Source organism: Mobula birostris, chromosome 7, assembly GCF_030028105.1.
Source record: "Mobula birostris isolate sMobBir1 chromosome 7, sMobBir1.hap1, whole genome shotgun sequence".
Classification (NCBI taxonomy): domain Eukaryota; kingdom Metazoa; phylum Chordata; class Chondrichthyes; order Myliobatiformes; family Myliobatidae; genus Mobula; species Mobula birostris.
The window spans coordinates 74913805-74931665 of NC_092376.1; the positions used below are offsets into that span (position 1 = coordinate 74913805).

General features: G+C 42.1%; 1 protein-coding gene across 2 annotated transcripts in view; it reads left to right on the top strand.

Moving 5' to 3' along the window:
- Positions 1-17861, top strand: part of arhgap42a (Rho GTPase activating protein 42a) — a 304678-nt gene that overhangs the window by 268609 nt on the left and 18208 nt on the right. For both annotated transcript variants that reach the window (XM_072263438.1, XM_072263439.1), the window contains 3 exons: positions 720-825; positions 4622-4781; positions 13879-14029. In XM_072263438.1, the coding sequence (XP_072119539.1) occupies positions 720-825; positions 4622-4781; positions 13879-14029 (417 nt within the window). The remainder of the gene's footprint in view (positions 1-719; positions 826-4621; positions 4782-13878; positions 14030-17861) is intronic.

Here is a 17861-nt window from a genome sequence, read left to right on the forward strand (position 1 = left end):
TGGAGGTGGCATGGGCCTGCAATGGAGATAAATTAGAGAGGGCAACACATACAGAATGCTGGAGGAACTCAGCAGGTCAGGCAGTATCTGTGGAAAAAATAAACAATCGACATTTCCGTTTGAAACCCTTAATCAGGACTGGAAAGGGAGGATTTCCTGCATCTGCAGAATCTGTTGTGTTTATAAAGTAGAGAGGGTTGCAGGTGCAAAGTTCAGGAAGAGGGAGGAAGTGGTAATAGTTTCAACTTCACGGAAAAATGAATGAGCAGACTTAGATTTCATCTTGAAGGACCAAAGAAAATTCTCTTTTATGAAATAAGCTGGGGAGTGAGGCAGGCTAAAAGACACAGCTATAGTAGGAATGAAGATAGCTCGTTAATTAATAACATTGATATTTAAGTTCTCTATCGAGATAGCAAATAAAGATGTGTCATGGAAAGTGTAATTGGTGAAACAATTGTACTTCCATTGTGTTAAGTTGAGAATTAGTTTATAGAATGATTTATATTCCCTCAGTACCTCAAGAACCAAATGTTGAAGTGATTAATGTAATAGATTGGTGCAGCTGACGTGAAGAAGAGCCAGTTGTGTATTAAGTCATTGATATAATAATTATTTAAAATACATACTTCTTTAAACAAAATAAATGTACAAACTGAAATAACGGTATATAATGATGAAAAACAATCAGTACACTGAATCTATGAACTTTTCTACAGAGTCAGATGATCAGAATTACAGAGTGCGTGCTGTTCATGCATTAGTTTATAAACTGCCGGATAAGAACAAAGAGATGCTTGAACTTCTGCTGAAACATTTGGTGAAGTAAGTGGCTTACCTTCACTCAATTTCTGCTAAATTGATTATGCTCACCTAATTTAGCTTGTATTTTCAACAGCTTTATCTTGTTATTACTGAATTTTCACACAGTTCATGATTTCATTGTCTCGCAATGTTGAAATTCACTCACGCAAAATTTAGCAATGAATAATGGATATGTGCAGTTAATAGGATGATATAATCTATTTGAAGTGTACAGGTGTTGCCAGTAAAGATCAGAGTAAAGCTTGAATGATTTAACTTCCAGTTAAATTTATTATTGAATCTCCATCAAATGTTGTTTTCAATTTTAGTTTTAAAATTAATTTGGAAGTAAATATTGTCCTCTTTTGTGATGTTTGAGTGACATTTTGGCTTAGCAGTTTGCGAATTCATATCTGAGTCTGAAAGTCATAGGGTGAAGTCCCATTAGAATGTAAGGAAGGTTCACAGGGGAGAGCCTATCTCTCTGATGATATGTTAACTAATGTTTTTAGAGTCCAAAAAGATAACTTTTAACTGTTCTCTGAATTTGCCTCTCAAGCTGTCCCATTTTAACATTACCTTATAACAGAAATAAAAAAGGAAAGCCTGAAGCACCATTCAGCAGACCAGAATTCAGTCAAAGCAAAGTCATTCCCAGCATAGTTAGCCTTTAAAGCCTTCCTTACAAACATCTGGAAACTGTTGTTTAACCACAGGCTAGTGAAGCAACATACCGATTAAATCATCTTTGCAGAATCTTTCTTTTCGCCACATGCCAGATGCACCCAGTACAATCCTTGGGTGTGTCTTGCCTCAACAACGTGGTAAAGCTACCCGAGGCAATGGCAGAGTACTATAGAGGCAGGAGAGTAACCTTGGGAATCTTCAACATTGACACCAGACACCGTGATACCAGGTCAAGCATGAGCTCTGTGTGGGATTTTGCTGTTTGAAATTGTTTTTTTCATTTCCTATAACAGTGAGGACATCTCATTAGTAAAGTATTAACTCAGTAATCAAGACATAAGAAATAGCAATGCGTAACTCCGGGCTCGTGAATTAAAATCAAAATACCCTCAGGAAATAAGCTGCAATTTTGGCTGTGGTAATGACTTTTTACTTTGTACTTTATACTTTAAAATAGTCGCCAAACAATTGATACTAGAACGTACAATCATCACAGCGATATTTGATTCTGCGCTTCCTGCTCCCTGGAGTACAAATCGATAGTAAATATTAAAAATTTAAATTATAAATCATAAATAGAAAATGGAAGGTAAGACCATGCAAAAAAGACCGAGAGGCAGGTTCGGATATTTGGAGGGTACAGCCCAGATCCCGGTCAAGATTCTTCAACTCAAGAATGATACTCTCATTTCATATATTGTACAGAAAATACTTGGAACATGTTCTAAGGATAAAATCAAAATAGTGTTTGCTCATAGCAATGCATATATACTTTCTTCCCTCTTTCAGCTGAGCACTAATTGATAAAATATCAATCTTGAAAGGGTAGGAGTGGTCGTCATAATTCGTAATAGTCTATGTAACAAGTTCAATATTTATCAGTAGTTTAGTCTAAATACATTACACCACACTTTTCAAACCACTGACATGCTTTATGTTTGTGTTAGAAAATTAGTGTTTTTACAATTTTTACAGTGTTTTTACAATTTTTACAGTGTTTTTACAATATTTACAGAATATGGGAAGGCCACATTTATTATCACTAGCTGAGAAGGTAGTTGTAGTTATAGGTTCTGCCGCAGTTCTGTTTTCAAAGCCAAATATTGTATCAGACAACAACAGAGGACATTAAATATTCTTTGGCCAGACTGCATAACCCAGACGGTTTTGTTTCAGCAGTCTGTGCCTATAGAAAATATGATGGTGCAATGTGTCTTAATAGGGCATTAAAAATCTTTGCATTATTTTGGGATCATTTATTCCTATCACACATAAAATACATTAATAATATTTATTGAATTGACTTGATTTCCTTCACATTTATAAGGAGTAAAAATCTTTGTTATGTCTCCGTCTCAATGAGCAATGTGCAATTTATAGTAAATAGTAATAGGTAGCATGAGCAACAGGATAGTCAGTGTAGCATAGAAATACAATTGTATTGGAAAGTGACTAATTTATAGTTGCCTTTGTGCTTTAAATTCATTTACCAAGGGTGGAACCGTGGTAACTAGTTTGCAAGTTTCTAAGACCAAATTGAAGACCCCGTGCGCCAATGACTTCCAAAATTAGCACGCCTTGCTATTGAATTATAAATTATTAAATAACAATTATAGTCGCAATGAAAGATCTTTAAAATGCCGACTGGATTCTGTGCCTTGGTTAAATTAGTCTAGCCTTTTACATTTTCTTAAGCTGTAGGCAACATTTTGTTTAGTCTCCAGTTATTTGACATCACACATAGTTTTAAAGTGCTGGCAATTAATAGTGAATTTTTTGCCATCAGTCACAGCAGAAAATAGATGTTGCTTGGGTATCCATATTTACCATGTGAAATTTATGATTCGATGAGTTTAATTCCTCCCTTTTCAAAAAATATTCACAACTTGCTGAAGTAATTAGGGAAGCCGAAAGACTTTTAGTACCCAATATTAAAAGGAAATTAAACAAGTGTGAACCTTAAACGTGAATGCTGGCAGGACTTTCATTTGAGGTATAATTACAGCTCTGCATGCCACCTTGGCTGAACAGAGGAGCACTTTCAGTAATAGATTAAGATAACTGCACTGCTTCAAGGAGTGCTATATGAAGGCATTCTTACCCTCGACCATTAGGGTCTGTAATGATGACCACCCTCCCCTCCTGTTAGGCTGTTTAGGTTAGATTAGATTAAGGTAATTTCTTTTTTTTATTTATTCTTCTTCTCTTCTAATAGTGTACACCTGTGAACTTGTAATGCTACTGTGACACTGGAATTTCCTTTGGGATCAATAAAGTATCTACCTGTATATCTATTAAGAACCAGTAGCATCAAACTGAATGCCAGCAACCCGTGGTGAACCTTCAGCATTTTTTCCCCACGCTGATGAGGCACAGAGAGGGAGTGGGTGGTACTTAAGCTTAGGAATATCCATCCAGGTCAGCCTGATAACTCCACATAGTGCATACAGGTGGAACCTCTTTACCTACTGATGCATTTTATTATTCAGAATATGCTGAATCTCAAAATGTTTGTAAATTTCAATTATGAAAGATTTAAATTCTAAAAAATGAAATGGTTAGACAATGCAGAAGCAAAAACAACTGAAGCAATTAAATAGCAAATTATGTTACTTAGCATAGATCAATGCAAAATTGAAACAGGACAGTATTAAAAGAATAATTAAAAACTGGAATAAAGGAAAGTAGTACTTATATTAGATATAGTTCAAGAGAGTATTTGTGTCACTCTTCTATACTATCGTGTTAGCTTACGGTAGCAGTAAAGAATCCAAACAAGGATTCCAGGATGTGAAAGTAGAATACGTTGTTAATATCATAAAATGTAGAAGAACCTGTAAAGACGCAAGTTCCAAAGTGGAGCAGTCATTTTTAATGCAAGTAATTTACACAAGGATGGTGGATACATGGAGGTGACTGCTGGAAACAGCAAAGATGATTTTTATTCAGGAAAGATCCTCAGTATTGAAAGCAACTAGACGTTGGATGATGATCAGCAGGTAGACTTCCATACTCATTTTCAGTTAATTTGCTAAGCTTACTAGATAGTCAGATGTCTTATTTTAATGTCTATATTCTAAGTAACAATCGATTCACAATCACTAAATACTTTCATGTTCTATCATTTCAGAGTGTCCACTCACAGTGAAAAAAACCTGATGACTGTTTCTAACTTGGGTGTTATATTTGGACCAACACTAATGAGATCCCAAGAAGAAACTGTTGCTGCGATGATGAACATTAAATTTCAGAATATTGTGGTTGAGATTCTTATTGAAAATTATGAGAAGGTACTACTGTCTGATCAAATTACTTGTTTTCTCCATGGTAATGTTGATCTGCTTTGGCAATGTACATGGGAAAAATGAAACAAAAATTCAAAGAGAATCATAAAGCATGGCAGAAACAAGCACCCCAGCCTACAGGGTTCACAGTAATAATCAAGCACCTACTGAGAGCACATTTTGTTTTTCACATATCCCTCCTTCCCTAAATTTTACCATTCACTTACTTATATGCTATGGTTTAAAGTCGGTAGTGGGTAGTGGCTGCATATGTCACTACTACGGGGTGTGACAACCCTGCCTTATGCGAGTCCCGGACTCAGCTGGCTTCGGCTGACAGTACCCGGTATGGGCCCCTATCCAGGGTTATGGATCCCACTGCCTTGTAGGTATCTTCAGGAGAAGAGAAGGCTAAGGAGTAAACCCTACACAAATCCGGAGTGGGGCCCCTAAGGCGGTTGGATGACGTATCACGTCACCTCCCGGCAGCTCCTGCAGCCAAGCTGATGTTAAATGTACTGCTTCACATTCCTTTGGACCACATCCATGAGGCCGAGAGGGGGATCTTGATGTCTGGGCAGCCTAAGATCTCCATATTTATTGCCCAAGTCTGCATCCCAGAACGGGCACATCCATTGTCTACTTAGACAGACGGAGCCATGAGTGGTTTAAAATCATTAATTAGATTTAAATTATGATTATGAAGACACGCAGTCCTCTCTTATTGTCATTTAGTAGTGCATGCATTAAGAAATGATACAATTTGTTCCTCCAGAATGATATCACAGAAACACAAGACAAACCAAGATTAAAAAAAACTGACAAAAACCATATAATTATAACATATAGTTACAACTGTGCAAAGCAATACCTTAATTTGATGAAGAACAGACCATGGGCACGGTAAAAAAAAGTCTCAAAGTCTCTTGAAAGTCCCATCTTCTCACGCAGACGGTTGAAGGAAGGAACTCTCCCTGCCATGAGCTTCCAGTGCTGCAAACTTGCCGATGCAACATTCTGGAAGCACCCTACCACAGTCCGACTCTGAGTCCGTCTGAAAATTTCGAGCCTCCAACCAGCTCTCCAGCACTGAGCACCATCTCTGCTGAACGCTTCGACCCCAGCTCAGGCAACAGGCAAAGCCGAGGATTTGGGGCCTTCCCCTCCAGAGATTCTTGATCGCACAGTAGCAGCGGCAGCGAAGCAGGCATTTCAGAAGTTTCTCCAGATGTTCCTCAGCGCTTCTCACATCCATCTCCATCAAATCAGGATTGTGCACGGCCCCTATTTAACAAATACGATATCAATTTGGAGTGGCCATGCGCCCTGCGTTGCGCTGCCGTCTTCTCCTCCCTTCCACCAAATGTCAGTTTTCTTTGGGGGGGGAATGTGGGAAGAATCCCATATGGTCATAGGAAGAAGATTCAGACTCAACACAGGCAGTGGTGGAGGTCAGGACTGAACCTGGACTGCTAGAGCTGTAAAACAGCTTCTTTCCAAGCTGAACTGCAAAAGTAGCAGTATCCTTTAGTTGTCCTCATGAATCTGTTCTTTTTTTCTTTGTGCCATTCATTGTCATTCAACTTCCTTTCTCATTATTTATGACTCTAGATGTCTTTCCCTTCGCTCTCTAATTACCACTTGTGTCCACATTCTCTTTCCAATCCCCCTGTATTCCTTGCAAGCCTTGTTTCTTGGTGGTGAGTCAGAATGCAGGAATGAAGCAAATAGAACATAGAACATAGAATAGTACAGCACAGTACAGGCCCTTCGGCCCACAATGTTGTGCCGACCCTCAAACCCTGCCTCCCATATAAGCCCCCACCTTAAATTCCTCCATATACCTGTCTAGTAGTCTCTTAAACTTCACTAGTGTATCTGCCTCCACCACTGACTCAGGCAGTGCATTCCACGCACCAACTACTCTCTGAGTAAAAAACCTTCCTCTAATATCCCCCTTGAACTTCCCACCTCTTACCTTAAAGCCACGTCCTCTTGTATTGAGCAGTGGTGCCCTGGGGAAGAGGCGCTGGCTATCCATTCCATCTATTCCTCTTATTATCTTGTACACCTCTATCATGTCTCCTCTCATCCTCCTTCTCTCCAAAGAGTAAAGCCCTAGCTCCTTTAATCTCTGATCATAATGCATACTCTCTAAACCCGGTAGCATTCTGGTAAATCTCCTCTGTACCCTTTCCAATGCTTCCACATCCTTCCTATAGTGAGGCGACCAGAACTGGACACAGTACTCCAAGTGTGGCCTAACCAGAGTTTTATAGAGCTGCATCATTACATTGCGACTCTTAAACTCTATCCCTCGACTTATGAAAGCTAACACCCCATAAGCTTTCTTAACTACCCTATCTACCTGTGTGGCAATTTTCAGGGATCTGTGGACATGTATCCCCAGATCCCTCTGCTCCTCCACACCACCAAGTATCCTGCCATTTACTTTGTACTCTACCTTGGAGTTTGTCCTTCCAAAGTGTACCACCTCACACTCTCCGGGTTGAACTCCATCTGCCACATCTCAGCCCACTTCTGCATCCTATCAATGTCTCTCTGCAATCTTTGACAATCCTCTATACTATCTACAACACCACCAACCTTTGTGTCATCTGCAAACTTGCCAACCCACCCTTCTACCCCCACATCCAGGTCATTAATAAAAATCACGAAAAGTAGAGGTCCCAGAACAGATCCTTGTGGGACACCATTAGTCACAATCCTCCAATCTGAATGTACTCCCTTCACCATGACCCTCTGTCTTCTGCAGGCAAGCCAATCCTGAATCCACCTGCCCAAACTTCCCTGGATCCCATGCCTTCTGACTTAATGAATAAGCCTACCGTGTGGAACCTTGTCAAATGCCTTATTAAAATCCATATAGATCACATCCACTGCACCACCCTCATCTATATGCCTGGTCACCTCCCAAAGAACTCTTTCAGGCTTGTTAGACATGATCTGCCCTTCACAAAGCCATGCTGACTGTCCCTGATCAGACCATGCTTCTCTGAATGCCCATAGATCCTATCTCTAAGAATCTTTTCCAACAGCTTTCCCACCACAGACGTAAGGCTCACTGGTCTATAATTACTCGGACTATCCCTGCTACCATTTTTGAACAAGGGGACAACATTCGCCTCTCTCCAATCCTCCGGTACCATTCCCATGGACAATGAGGACATAAAGATCCTAGCCAGAGGCTCAGCAATCTCTTCCCTCGCCTCGTGGAGCAGCCTGGGGAATATTCCGTCAGGACCCGGGGGCTTATCCGTCCTATTGTATTTTAACAACTCCAACACCTCCTCTCCCTTAATATCAACATGCTCCAGAACATCAACCTCACTCATATTGTCCTCACCATCATCGAGTTCCCTCTCATTGGTGAATACCGAAGAGAAATATTCATTGAGGACCTCGCTCACTTTCACAGCCTCCAGGCACGTCTTCCCACCTTTATCTCTAATCGGTCCTACCTTCACTCCTGTCAACCTTTTTTTCTTCACATAATTGAAGAATGCCTTGGGGTTTTCCTTTACCCTACTCACCAAGGCCTTCTCATGCCCCCTTCTTGCTCTTCTCAGCCCCTTCTTAAGCTCCTTTCTTGCTTCCCTGTATTCCTCAATAGACCCATCTGATCCTTGCTTCCTAAACCTCATGTATGCTGCCTTCTTCCACCTGACTAGATTTTCCACCTCACTTGTCACCCATGGTTCCTTCACCCTACCATTCTTTATCTTCCTCACCGGGACAAATTTATCCCTAACATCCTGCAAGAGATCCCTAAACATTGACCACATGTCCATAGTACATTTCCCTGCAAAAACATCATCCCAATTCACACCCACAAGTTCTAGCCTTATAACCTCATAATTTACCCTTCCCCAATTAAAAATTTTCCTGTCCTCTCTGATTCTATCCTTTTCCATGATAATGCTAAAGTCCAGGGAGCGGTGGCCACTGTCCCCCAGATGCTCACCCACTGAGAGATCTGTGACCTGACCCGGTTCATTACCTAGTACTAGATCTAGTATGGTATTCCCCCTAGTTGGCCTGTTCACATACTGTGACAGGAATCTGTCCTGGACACACTTAACAAACTCTGCCCCATCTAAACCCTTGGAACTAATCAGGTGCCAATCAATATTAGGGAAGTTAAAGTCACCCATGATAACAACCCTGTTATTTTTGCACTTTTCCAAAATCTGCCTCGCAATCTGCTCCTCTGTATCTGTGCTACTACCAGGGGGCCTATAGAATACCCCGGGTTGAGTGGCGCTACCACAAGTTCAGCGGCAGTAAAATTAAAGAACTGTTTGTTGACTTCAGGAAGGGGAAGGTGGGTGAACTGACACCGACCTGCATTGGTAGATTGGCGGTGAAGAGCACCTGCAGTTTTAAATTACTAGACATTAACATATCAGATGACCTGTTCTGGGCCCAGCACATATGCAAACACAGGAAGGTGCACCAACATCTTTACATTTTTTTGTCTCTGAGCACACTAACAAACTTCAACAGATGTACTGTCGAAAGTTTCCTGGTTGGCTGCACCATGATTTGGTATGATACATGCACATCCCTCCTTGCTATCAATAACATCTACGTGAGATGCAGCTTCAGGAAGGCAGCATCTATTATCAAAAATCCCCACCATCCAGAGCACCCGCCACACCTCTGTTCTTTCCCACACCATCTCCGGTGCCTCCTTCTCTAAGTGTCTGTAACAAGCACAGTATAACCGCCTGGTCCGTGCAACATCTGAAGACACACAGCTCCCCCACCATCAATCTTCCCAATAATCCAATGAACTGGATTTGGAGTACCTTGTATTACCAATGTCCAACAGGATCTTACAATCACAAGAAAATCATTTAAGACACACATTTGCACCATTTGTTGGACCCGAAGAGGCTGCTGCAACCAAGTGTACCACCTCCTTATTGGAAATGCCAGTAGTAAATGCATGAAATAGTCCTGCAAACCATTTTCCATCAAACTCTGGCACATAATTGGTAAACTATTTAAACTGGTCTAGGTTTGGCTTTGGTGTTAAGATCTGTTTTCCTCTACATAATTCAGTTTAAATGCTAATAATGTATCTATAGTTTTCTTTGGAAGAGCTGGTACGAATTAGGGGTTGAATATAGATTTACATCATCTTGCTACCCAACACACTCATCTAAAGTCACATCAAATACACGGAGACAGTACCAGTCCAAAATAGTCTCAGCCTGGCTGTCAGCTAGGTCAGGGTTTACGTACTATAATGGGTTACAAGTTCAAAAGTTCAATGTAAATTTATTATACAAATGCATCTGCGTCACAATATTCTTCTCTGAGATTAATTTTCTTGTAGGCATTCTCAGTAGAACAAAGAAATGCAATAGAATCAATGAAAAATTGCACACAAAGACTGACAAGCAACCAGTGTGGAAAAGATATTCAATGAAATCTTTTCAATGAATTTAAGTTCCTTGCCCCCACTGCCTTATTTTCACCATGGATGTCCAGTCCCTATATACCTCTTTCCCCCACCAGGAAGGTCTCAGAGCTCTCCACTTTTTTTTGGATTCCAGACCTAACTAGTTCCCCTCTACCACCACTGTCCTCCGTCTAGTGGAATTAGTCCTGACTCTCAATAATTTTTCCTTTGGCTCCTCCCACTTCCTCCAAACTAAAGGTGTAGCCATGGGCACCCGTATGGGTCCCAGCTATGCCTGCCTTTTTGTTGGCTTTGTGGAACAGTCCGTGTTCCAAGCTTATACTGGTATCCATCCCCCACTTTTCCTTCACTACATCGATGACTGCATTGGCGCTGCTTCCTGCACGCATGCTGAGCTTGTTGACTTTATTAACTTTGCCTCCAACTTTCACCCTGCCCTCAAATTTACCTGGTCCATTTCCGACACCTCCCTCCCCTTTCTTGATATTTCTGTCTCTGTCTCTGGAGAAAGATTATCTACTGATGTCTACTATAAGCCTATGGACTCTCACAGCTACCTAGACTATTCCTCTTCCCACCCTGTCTCCTGAAAAAATGCCATCCCCTTCTCGCAATTCCTCCGTCTCTGCCGCATCTGCTGTCAGGATGAGGCCTTTCATTCCAGGAAGGAGGAGATGTCTTCCTTCTTTAAAGTAGGGGCTTCCCTTCCTCCACCATCAACTCTGCTCTCAAACACATCTCTCCTATTTCACGCACATCTGCTCTCACCACATCTTCCCTCCACCCCACTAGTGATCGGGTTCCCCTTGTCCTCACCTACCACCCCACCAGCCTCCGAGTCCAACATATAATTCTCCATAACTTCCGCCAACTCCAATGGGATCCCACCACCAAACCCATCTTTCCCTGCCCTCCTCTTTCCACTTTCTGCAGTGATCACTCCCTACACGACTCCCTTGTCCATTCGTCCCCACCATCCCTTCCCACCGATCTCTCTCCAAGCACTTATCCTTGTAAGCGGAACAAGTGCTACACATGCCCTTACACTTCCTCCCTCACCACCATTCAGAGCCCCAGACAGTCCTTCCAGGTGAGGCGACACTTCACCTGTGAGTCTGCTGGTGTGATATACGGCGTCCAGTGCTCCCTGTGCGGCCTTCTATATATTCGTGAGACCCAACGCAGACTGGGAGACCGTTTCGCTGAACACCTATGCACTGTCCGCCAGAGAAAGCAGGATCTCCCAGAGGCCACACATTTTAATTCCATGTCCCATTCCCATTCTGATATGTCTTTCCATGGCCTCCTCTACTGTCAAGATGAAGCCACACTCGGGTTGGAGGAACAACACCTTATATTCCGTCTGGGTAGCCTCCAACCTGATGGCATGAACATTGACTTCTCTAACTTCCATTAATGCCCTTCCTCCTGTTCTCACCCCATCCCTTATTTATTTATTTATTCCCTTTTTTTCATACTCTTTTTTTCTCTCTCTGTCCCTCTCACAATTACTCCTTGCCTGCTCTCCATCTTCCTCTTGCACTCCCCCGCCCTTTCTTTCTCCCTAGGCCTCCTGTCCCATGACCCTCTCCCTTCTCCAGCCTTGTATCCCTTTTGCCCATCAACTTTCCAGCTCTTAGCTCTATCCCTCCCCCTCCTGTCTTCTTCTATCATTTCGGATCTCCCCCTCCCCCTCCCACTTTCAAATCTCTTACTATCTCTTCTTTCAGTTAGTCCTGACGAAGGGTCTCATCCTGAAACGTCGACTGTGCTTCTTCCTATGGATGCTGTCTGGCCTGCTGCGTTCCACCAGCATTTTGTGTGTGTTGCTTGAATATCCAGCATCTGCAGATTTCCTCGTGTTTGCATGGAAAAGATATTGGTTGACAATGACAGCACATTCCTTCTTGATGAGCTTAACTCACTCTATGCCCATTTTGAATAGATATGTCACCAACCCACCCTGATAATCTCCAGTGCACCTGAATCTACAGTCACAATTGCAGATGTAAGGTCAGTCTTCTGGAGGGTGAACCCATAGAAAGCATTGGGTTCAGACCCTGGCCGCATCTTTAGGTCTTGTTTTGGACTTCTATTGATCATCTGACAGGGGTATTTACAGACATTTTTACTTCTCCTTGCTTCAGGCTGTCATTCCCTCCTGCTTTAAGAATCATCCTGGTACCCAAGCAGAACAAGATAATGTTCCTTAATAACTACCACCCAGTGGCTGTAACATCTGACATCTTGAAATGCTTCAAGAGGCTGGTCAAGGCATTCATTAACTCCAGCTTTCCAAACCATCTCAATCGATTACAATTTGCCTGTCACCAAAACAGGCCTACAGTGGCTCGAGCTCATCTCTGGAGGATCTGGATGGTTGAGACACCTACATCAGATAATTGTTTATTGACTACAGTTCTACCTTCAGTACTATTATTCCAAGAAAACTCATCACCAAACTACGAACTTCGAGAGTTAATGCCTCCCTTTGCAGCAGGATCCTTGACTTTCTGCCCAATAGACCACAATCAGTAAAGATGGGCAGCAACAGCTCCACCATGATTATTCTAAACTCTGGTGGTCCACAAGATTGTGTCCTCGGGCCCCTACTCCACTGTACACTCAGGTTCTGCTCTAACTCAGTCTGCAAATTTCAAGTATCATTGTAGTGGGCCGCATCTCAAATTATGAGGAATTGGAGTACAGGAAGGAGATAGTGAGCTTAGTGACATGGTGTCATGACAACACTCCTTCCCTCAGAAGAGTTGATCATTGACTTCAGAAAAGTGGTGGTGCACAAGCTTCTAATTACATCATTGCTGTCCAGGTTGAGAGCTTTAAGTTGCTAGGTGTGAACATAACTGATAGCCTGATCTGGTCCAACCAAGTTGATGTCACAGCGAGGAAAGCTCACTAACACCTCTACTTTCTTAGGAGGCTAAAGAATTTTGACATATCCCCTTTGACTCTTACCAATCTTCAAAGGCATTCTGTCTGTATGTATAATGTTTTGGTGTTGCAACTGTCCAATGTGTGACTTCAAGAAACTGTAGAGAGTTGTGGACACAGCTCAACACATCACAGGAGCCAGCCTCCCCTCAGTAAAGCAGCCAGTGTAATCACCCTGGACGTCCCCTCTCCTTGGGCAGAAGATGCTAAAAGCACATATAGACCTCTTGTACGATAGGATGGGCTCTGAACCTCACAACCTACCTCATTATGATCTTGCACTTTAGCATTTACCCACACTGTGTTCTTTTCGGCAGCTTTTACACTTTATACTGCATTGTTATTGTTTTACTTTATTCTAGCTCAATACACTATGTAATGATTTGATCTGTATAAAAAATATGCAAGATGAGCTTTTCACTGTATCTTGGTACATGCAGCATTAATATACCAATACCACATTGACAGACTTTATTGCATCATAAGCACTATAAGGCTGCCACTATATCTCATGGATTTCATGCTATAAGTACTCATATTTTCTGTATGATATATTTTCCAGGCCTTTGTACCTTTAATTTGCTGATGTATCAACTCTTTCTCTCTCAACAGATGCTGCCTGACCTTCTAAGAATCTATTTTTATTTTAAATAATATTTTGTAGTTTTACAAATAATATTTTATGTTTCTTATCCTCAGATATTCAACACACCACCAGATCCAAATGTTCCTCTTCCTCAACCTGAGCAGAGATCTGGATCCAGGCGAAGCAAGGCAACTTGTCTGTCCACAGGCCCTAGAAGACCCAGAGGCATATATACCCCCACCCTCTGCCTGGCAGATGCAGACAGTAAGCAAAATAGACAACCTTTTAGAGTTATGTTGCTTTATATTCTTAAATTGCCTCACCATGAGAGCTGTCAAGCTCAGAAACTGATTTTGAATGTCTATACTTGAAACGAGATTGTGGTCAAAGGCAATCACAAATTTTACAGTGTTTATTTCCTCTTCTCATTTAATGTATGTATGTAATGCATCATTCTTCAAAGAGGACTATTCTTGCTGTGCAAGAACCCTGTGTAAGGATTTTTGACCACACACTGATACACACGATGCCATTAACCTGCTGCTTCAGCACGTATTTAGTGCATTTTTGATTATGCTGTGTTCTAATTGCTCTTTGGTTTCTATATATCTAAAGTGTTGCCTTACGCTTGGTGAACCATGTGGGCAAAACTCATCAGCTAGCCTTCTCACCACTGGATTTTAGAAGAGTGAGAACGTACTTGATTGAAATACATGATCCAGGGGTTTCTTGATAGGGTGGATGTAGAGAGGATGCTTTGTCTTTTGGAAGAATCAATAACTAAGGGTCAGTTAATAATTACATATTTCCTTCCTGTATAGAAGAGCTATTCGGCCCATTAAGTCTATGCACCCCCAAATAATTTACATATCCATACTCCTCAAATATTTCATACCCCTGAATAATTTTCCCTGCTACCCATTCATAGAAACATAGAAAATAGGTGCAGGAGTAGGCCATTCGGCCCTTCGAGCCTGCACCGCCATTTATTATGATCATGGCTGATCATCCAACTCAGAACCCTGCCCCAGCCTTCCCTCCATACCCCCTGACCCCCGTAGCCACAAGGGCCATATCTAACTCCCTCTTAAATATAGCCAATGAACTGGCCTCAACTGTTTCCTGTGGCAGAGAATTCCACAGATTCACCATTCTCTGTGTGAAGAAGTTCTTCCTAATCTCGGTCCTAAAAGGCTTCCCCTTTATCCTCAAACTGTGACCCCTCGTTCTGGACTTCCCCAACATCGGGAACAATCTTCCTGCATCTAGCCTGTCCAATCCCTTTAGGATTTTATACGTTTCAATCAGATCCCCCCTCAATCTTCTAATTTCCAATGAGTACAAACCCAGTTCATCCAGTCTTTCTTCATATGAAAGTCCTGCCGTCCCAGGAATCAATCTGGTGAACCTTCTTTGTACTCCCTCTATGGCAAGGATGTCTTTCCTCAGATTAGGGGATCAAAACTGCACACAATACTCCAGGTGTGGTCTCACCAAGGCCTTGTACAACTGCAGTAGTACCTCCCTGCTCCTGTACTCGAATCCTCTCGCTATAAATGCCAGCATACCATTCGCCTTTTTCACCGCCTGCTGTACCTGCATGCCCACTTTCAATGACTGGTGTATGATGACACCCAGGTCTCTTTGCACCTCCCCTTTTCCTAATCGGCCACCATTCAGATAATAATCTGTTTTCCTATTTTTGCCACCAAAGTGGATAACTTCACATTTATCCACATTAAATTGCATCTGCCATGAATTTGCCCACTCACCCAACCTATCCAAGTCACTCTGCATCCTCTTAGCATCCTCCTCACAGCTAACACTGCCACCCAGCTTCGTGTCATCCGCAAACTTGGAGCTGCTGCATTTAATTCCCTCATCCAAGTCATTAATATATATTGTAAACAATTGGGGTCCCAGCACTGAGCCTTGCGGTACCCCACTAGTCACCGCCTGCCATTCTGAAAAGGTCCCGTTTATTCCCACTCTTTGCTTCCTGTCTGCTAACCAATTCTCTATCCACATCAACACCTTACCCCCAATACCGTGTGCTTTAAGTTTGCACACTAATCTCCTGTGTGGGACCTTGTCAAAAGCCTTTTGAAAATCCAAATATACCACATCCACTGGCTCTCCCCTATCCACTCTACTAGTTACATCCTCAAAAAAATTCTATGAGATTCGTCAGACATGATTTTCCTTTCACAAATCCATGCTGACTTGGTCCGATGATTTCACTGCTTTCCAAATGTGCTGTTATCACATCTTTGATAACTGACTCCAGCAGTTTCCCCACCACCGACATTAGGCTAACCGGTCTATAATTCCCCGGTTTCTCTCTCCCTCCTTTTTTAAAAAGTGGGGTTACATTAGCCACCCTCCAATCCTCAGGAACCAGTCCAGAATCTAACGAGTTTTGAAAAATTATCACTAATGCATCCACTATTTCTTGGGCTACTTCCTTAAGCACTCTGGGATGCAGACCATCTGGCCCTGGGGATTTATCTGCCTTCAATCCCTTCAATTTACCTAACACCACTTCCCTACTAACATGTATTTCGCTCAGTTCCTCCATCTCACTGGACCCTCTGTCCCCTACTATTTCTGGAAGATTATTTATGTCCTCCTTAGTGAAGACAGAACCAAAGTAATTATTCAATTGGTCTGCCATGTCCTTGCTCCCCATAATCAATTCACCTGTTTCTGTCTGTAGGGGACCTACATTTGTCTTTACCAGTCTTTTCCTTTTTACATATCTATAAAAGCTTTTACAGTCAGTTTTTATGTTGCCTGCCAGTTTTCTCTCATAATCTTTTTTCCCCTTCCTAATTCCCTTTAAAATCGCACAAAATGCTGGAAGAACTTCAGCAGGCCAGGCAGCATCTTTGGAACAGAGCACTGTTTACTCTTTTCCATAGATGCTGCCAGGCCTGCTGAGTTCCTCCAACATTTTGTGTGTGTTGCTTGGATTTCCAGCATCTGCAGATTTTTCTCTTGTTTTCCATCAACTCCCGCATTCTTTGCCACGCTCCTACGACCAACTTTCACTGGGGGCAATTTAAAGTTCTTGTCATATCCCAAGAATGTGTAACCAACTGACCTACAACCCACAAATCCTTGGGATACGGGAAGAAGCTGGAATATCACAGGGAGAACATGCAAACTCCATACGGTTAGCCGCGGAGCTGAGTGTTAAACCTGGTTGCTGGACTTAAGGAACAGCACTGTGCTCCCATTTGAGACACGGACAATGTGAAAATTGCACTGAGGGGGGTATGTCTTTTGAATTCCCTTCCTCAAAGGATAGTGGAAGGAAAGTCTTAGCATGTTTTTAAGGCAGAGGTAGACAGTTTCCTGATGTGGAAAGTGTGGGGCGAAATGGTATTCAGGAGTGTGGAGATTATTTTTCCTTTATCCATCTCTATGGTAGGGTACTGTAGCAAGGCTGATACTTATTGCTCATTTCCGATTGCCTTTGAGAGGATGAATGTGAGCTTGAACCTTTTACAGATTTTCTAGTGAAGATTACGTCCAGAGCAGCCACGATCTTCTTAAAAGACAAATCAGACTAGAGAGGAGAGTTGCATTCCAGCTCCTAATTTATAGGCCAAGTGCAAGGTCGTGAGAAAAGTACTTCATCTGTTTCTACTTAATCAGAAGGCACTTTGGGTGAGAAAAAACTTTATCAATAAACTCTGAGACTGGACTACAAAGGCCACTCAAGAATGATGAGCACTTTACACAGTGGGTAAAAGAAATCAGTGTAGTGTCAATTTACCGCTATAGATGCAATTTTATCGCATTTTCGCTAGCCAGAGAAAAGGAGTTGTGTTTGTGAATGCCTTGGAATGTGTTGAATAGGCAGCAGGTTGTGAAATGTTTGTGTGAAGCTAAGAATAGTGGTAGTTGTGTGAAAGTGAGGTAGGGCATTGGTATGTTAGGTGTGCGAGAGAGCTCAGTGACAGGAATAAGGGAAGTGGAAGTTTGCGGTATGTGAATCAGGAGTGCAGTTAATGGTGAGTGTGAGTTAATTCGGTATTGACCAATCTAGACCATGTGGGGTCATTAAACCCTTGCAACACTGCACCCACTT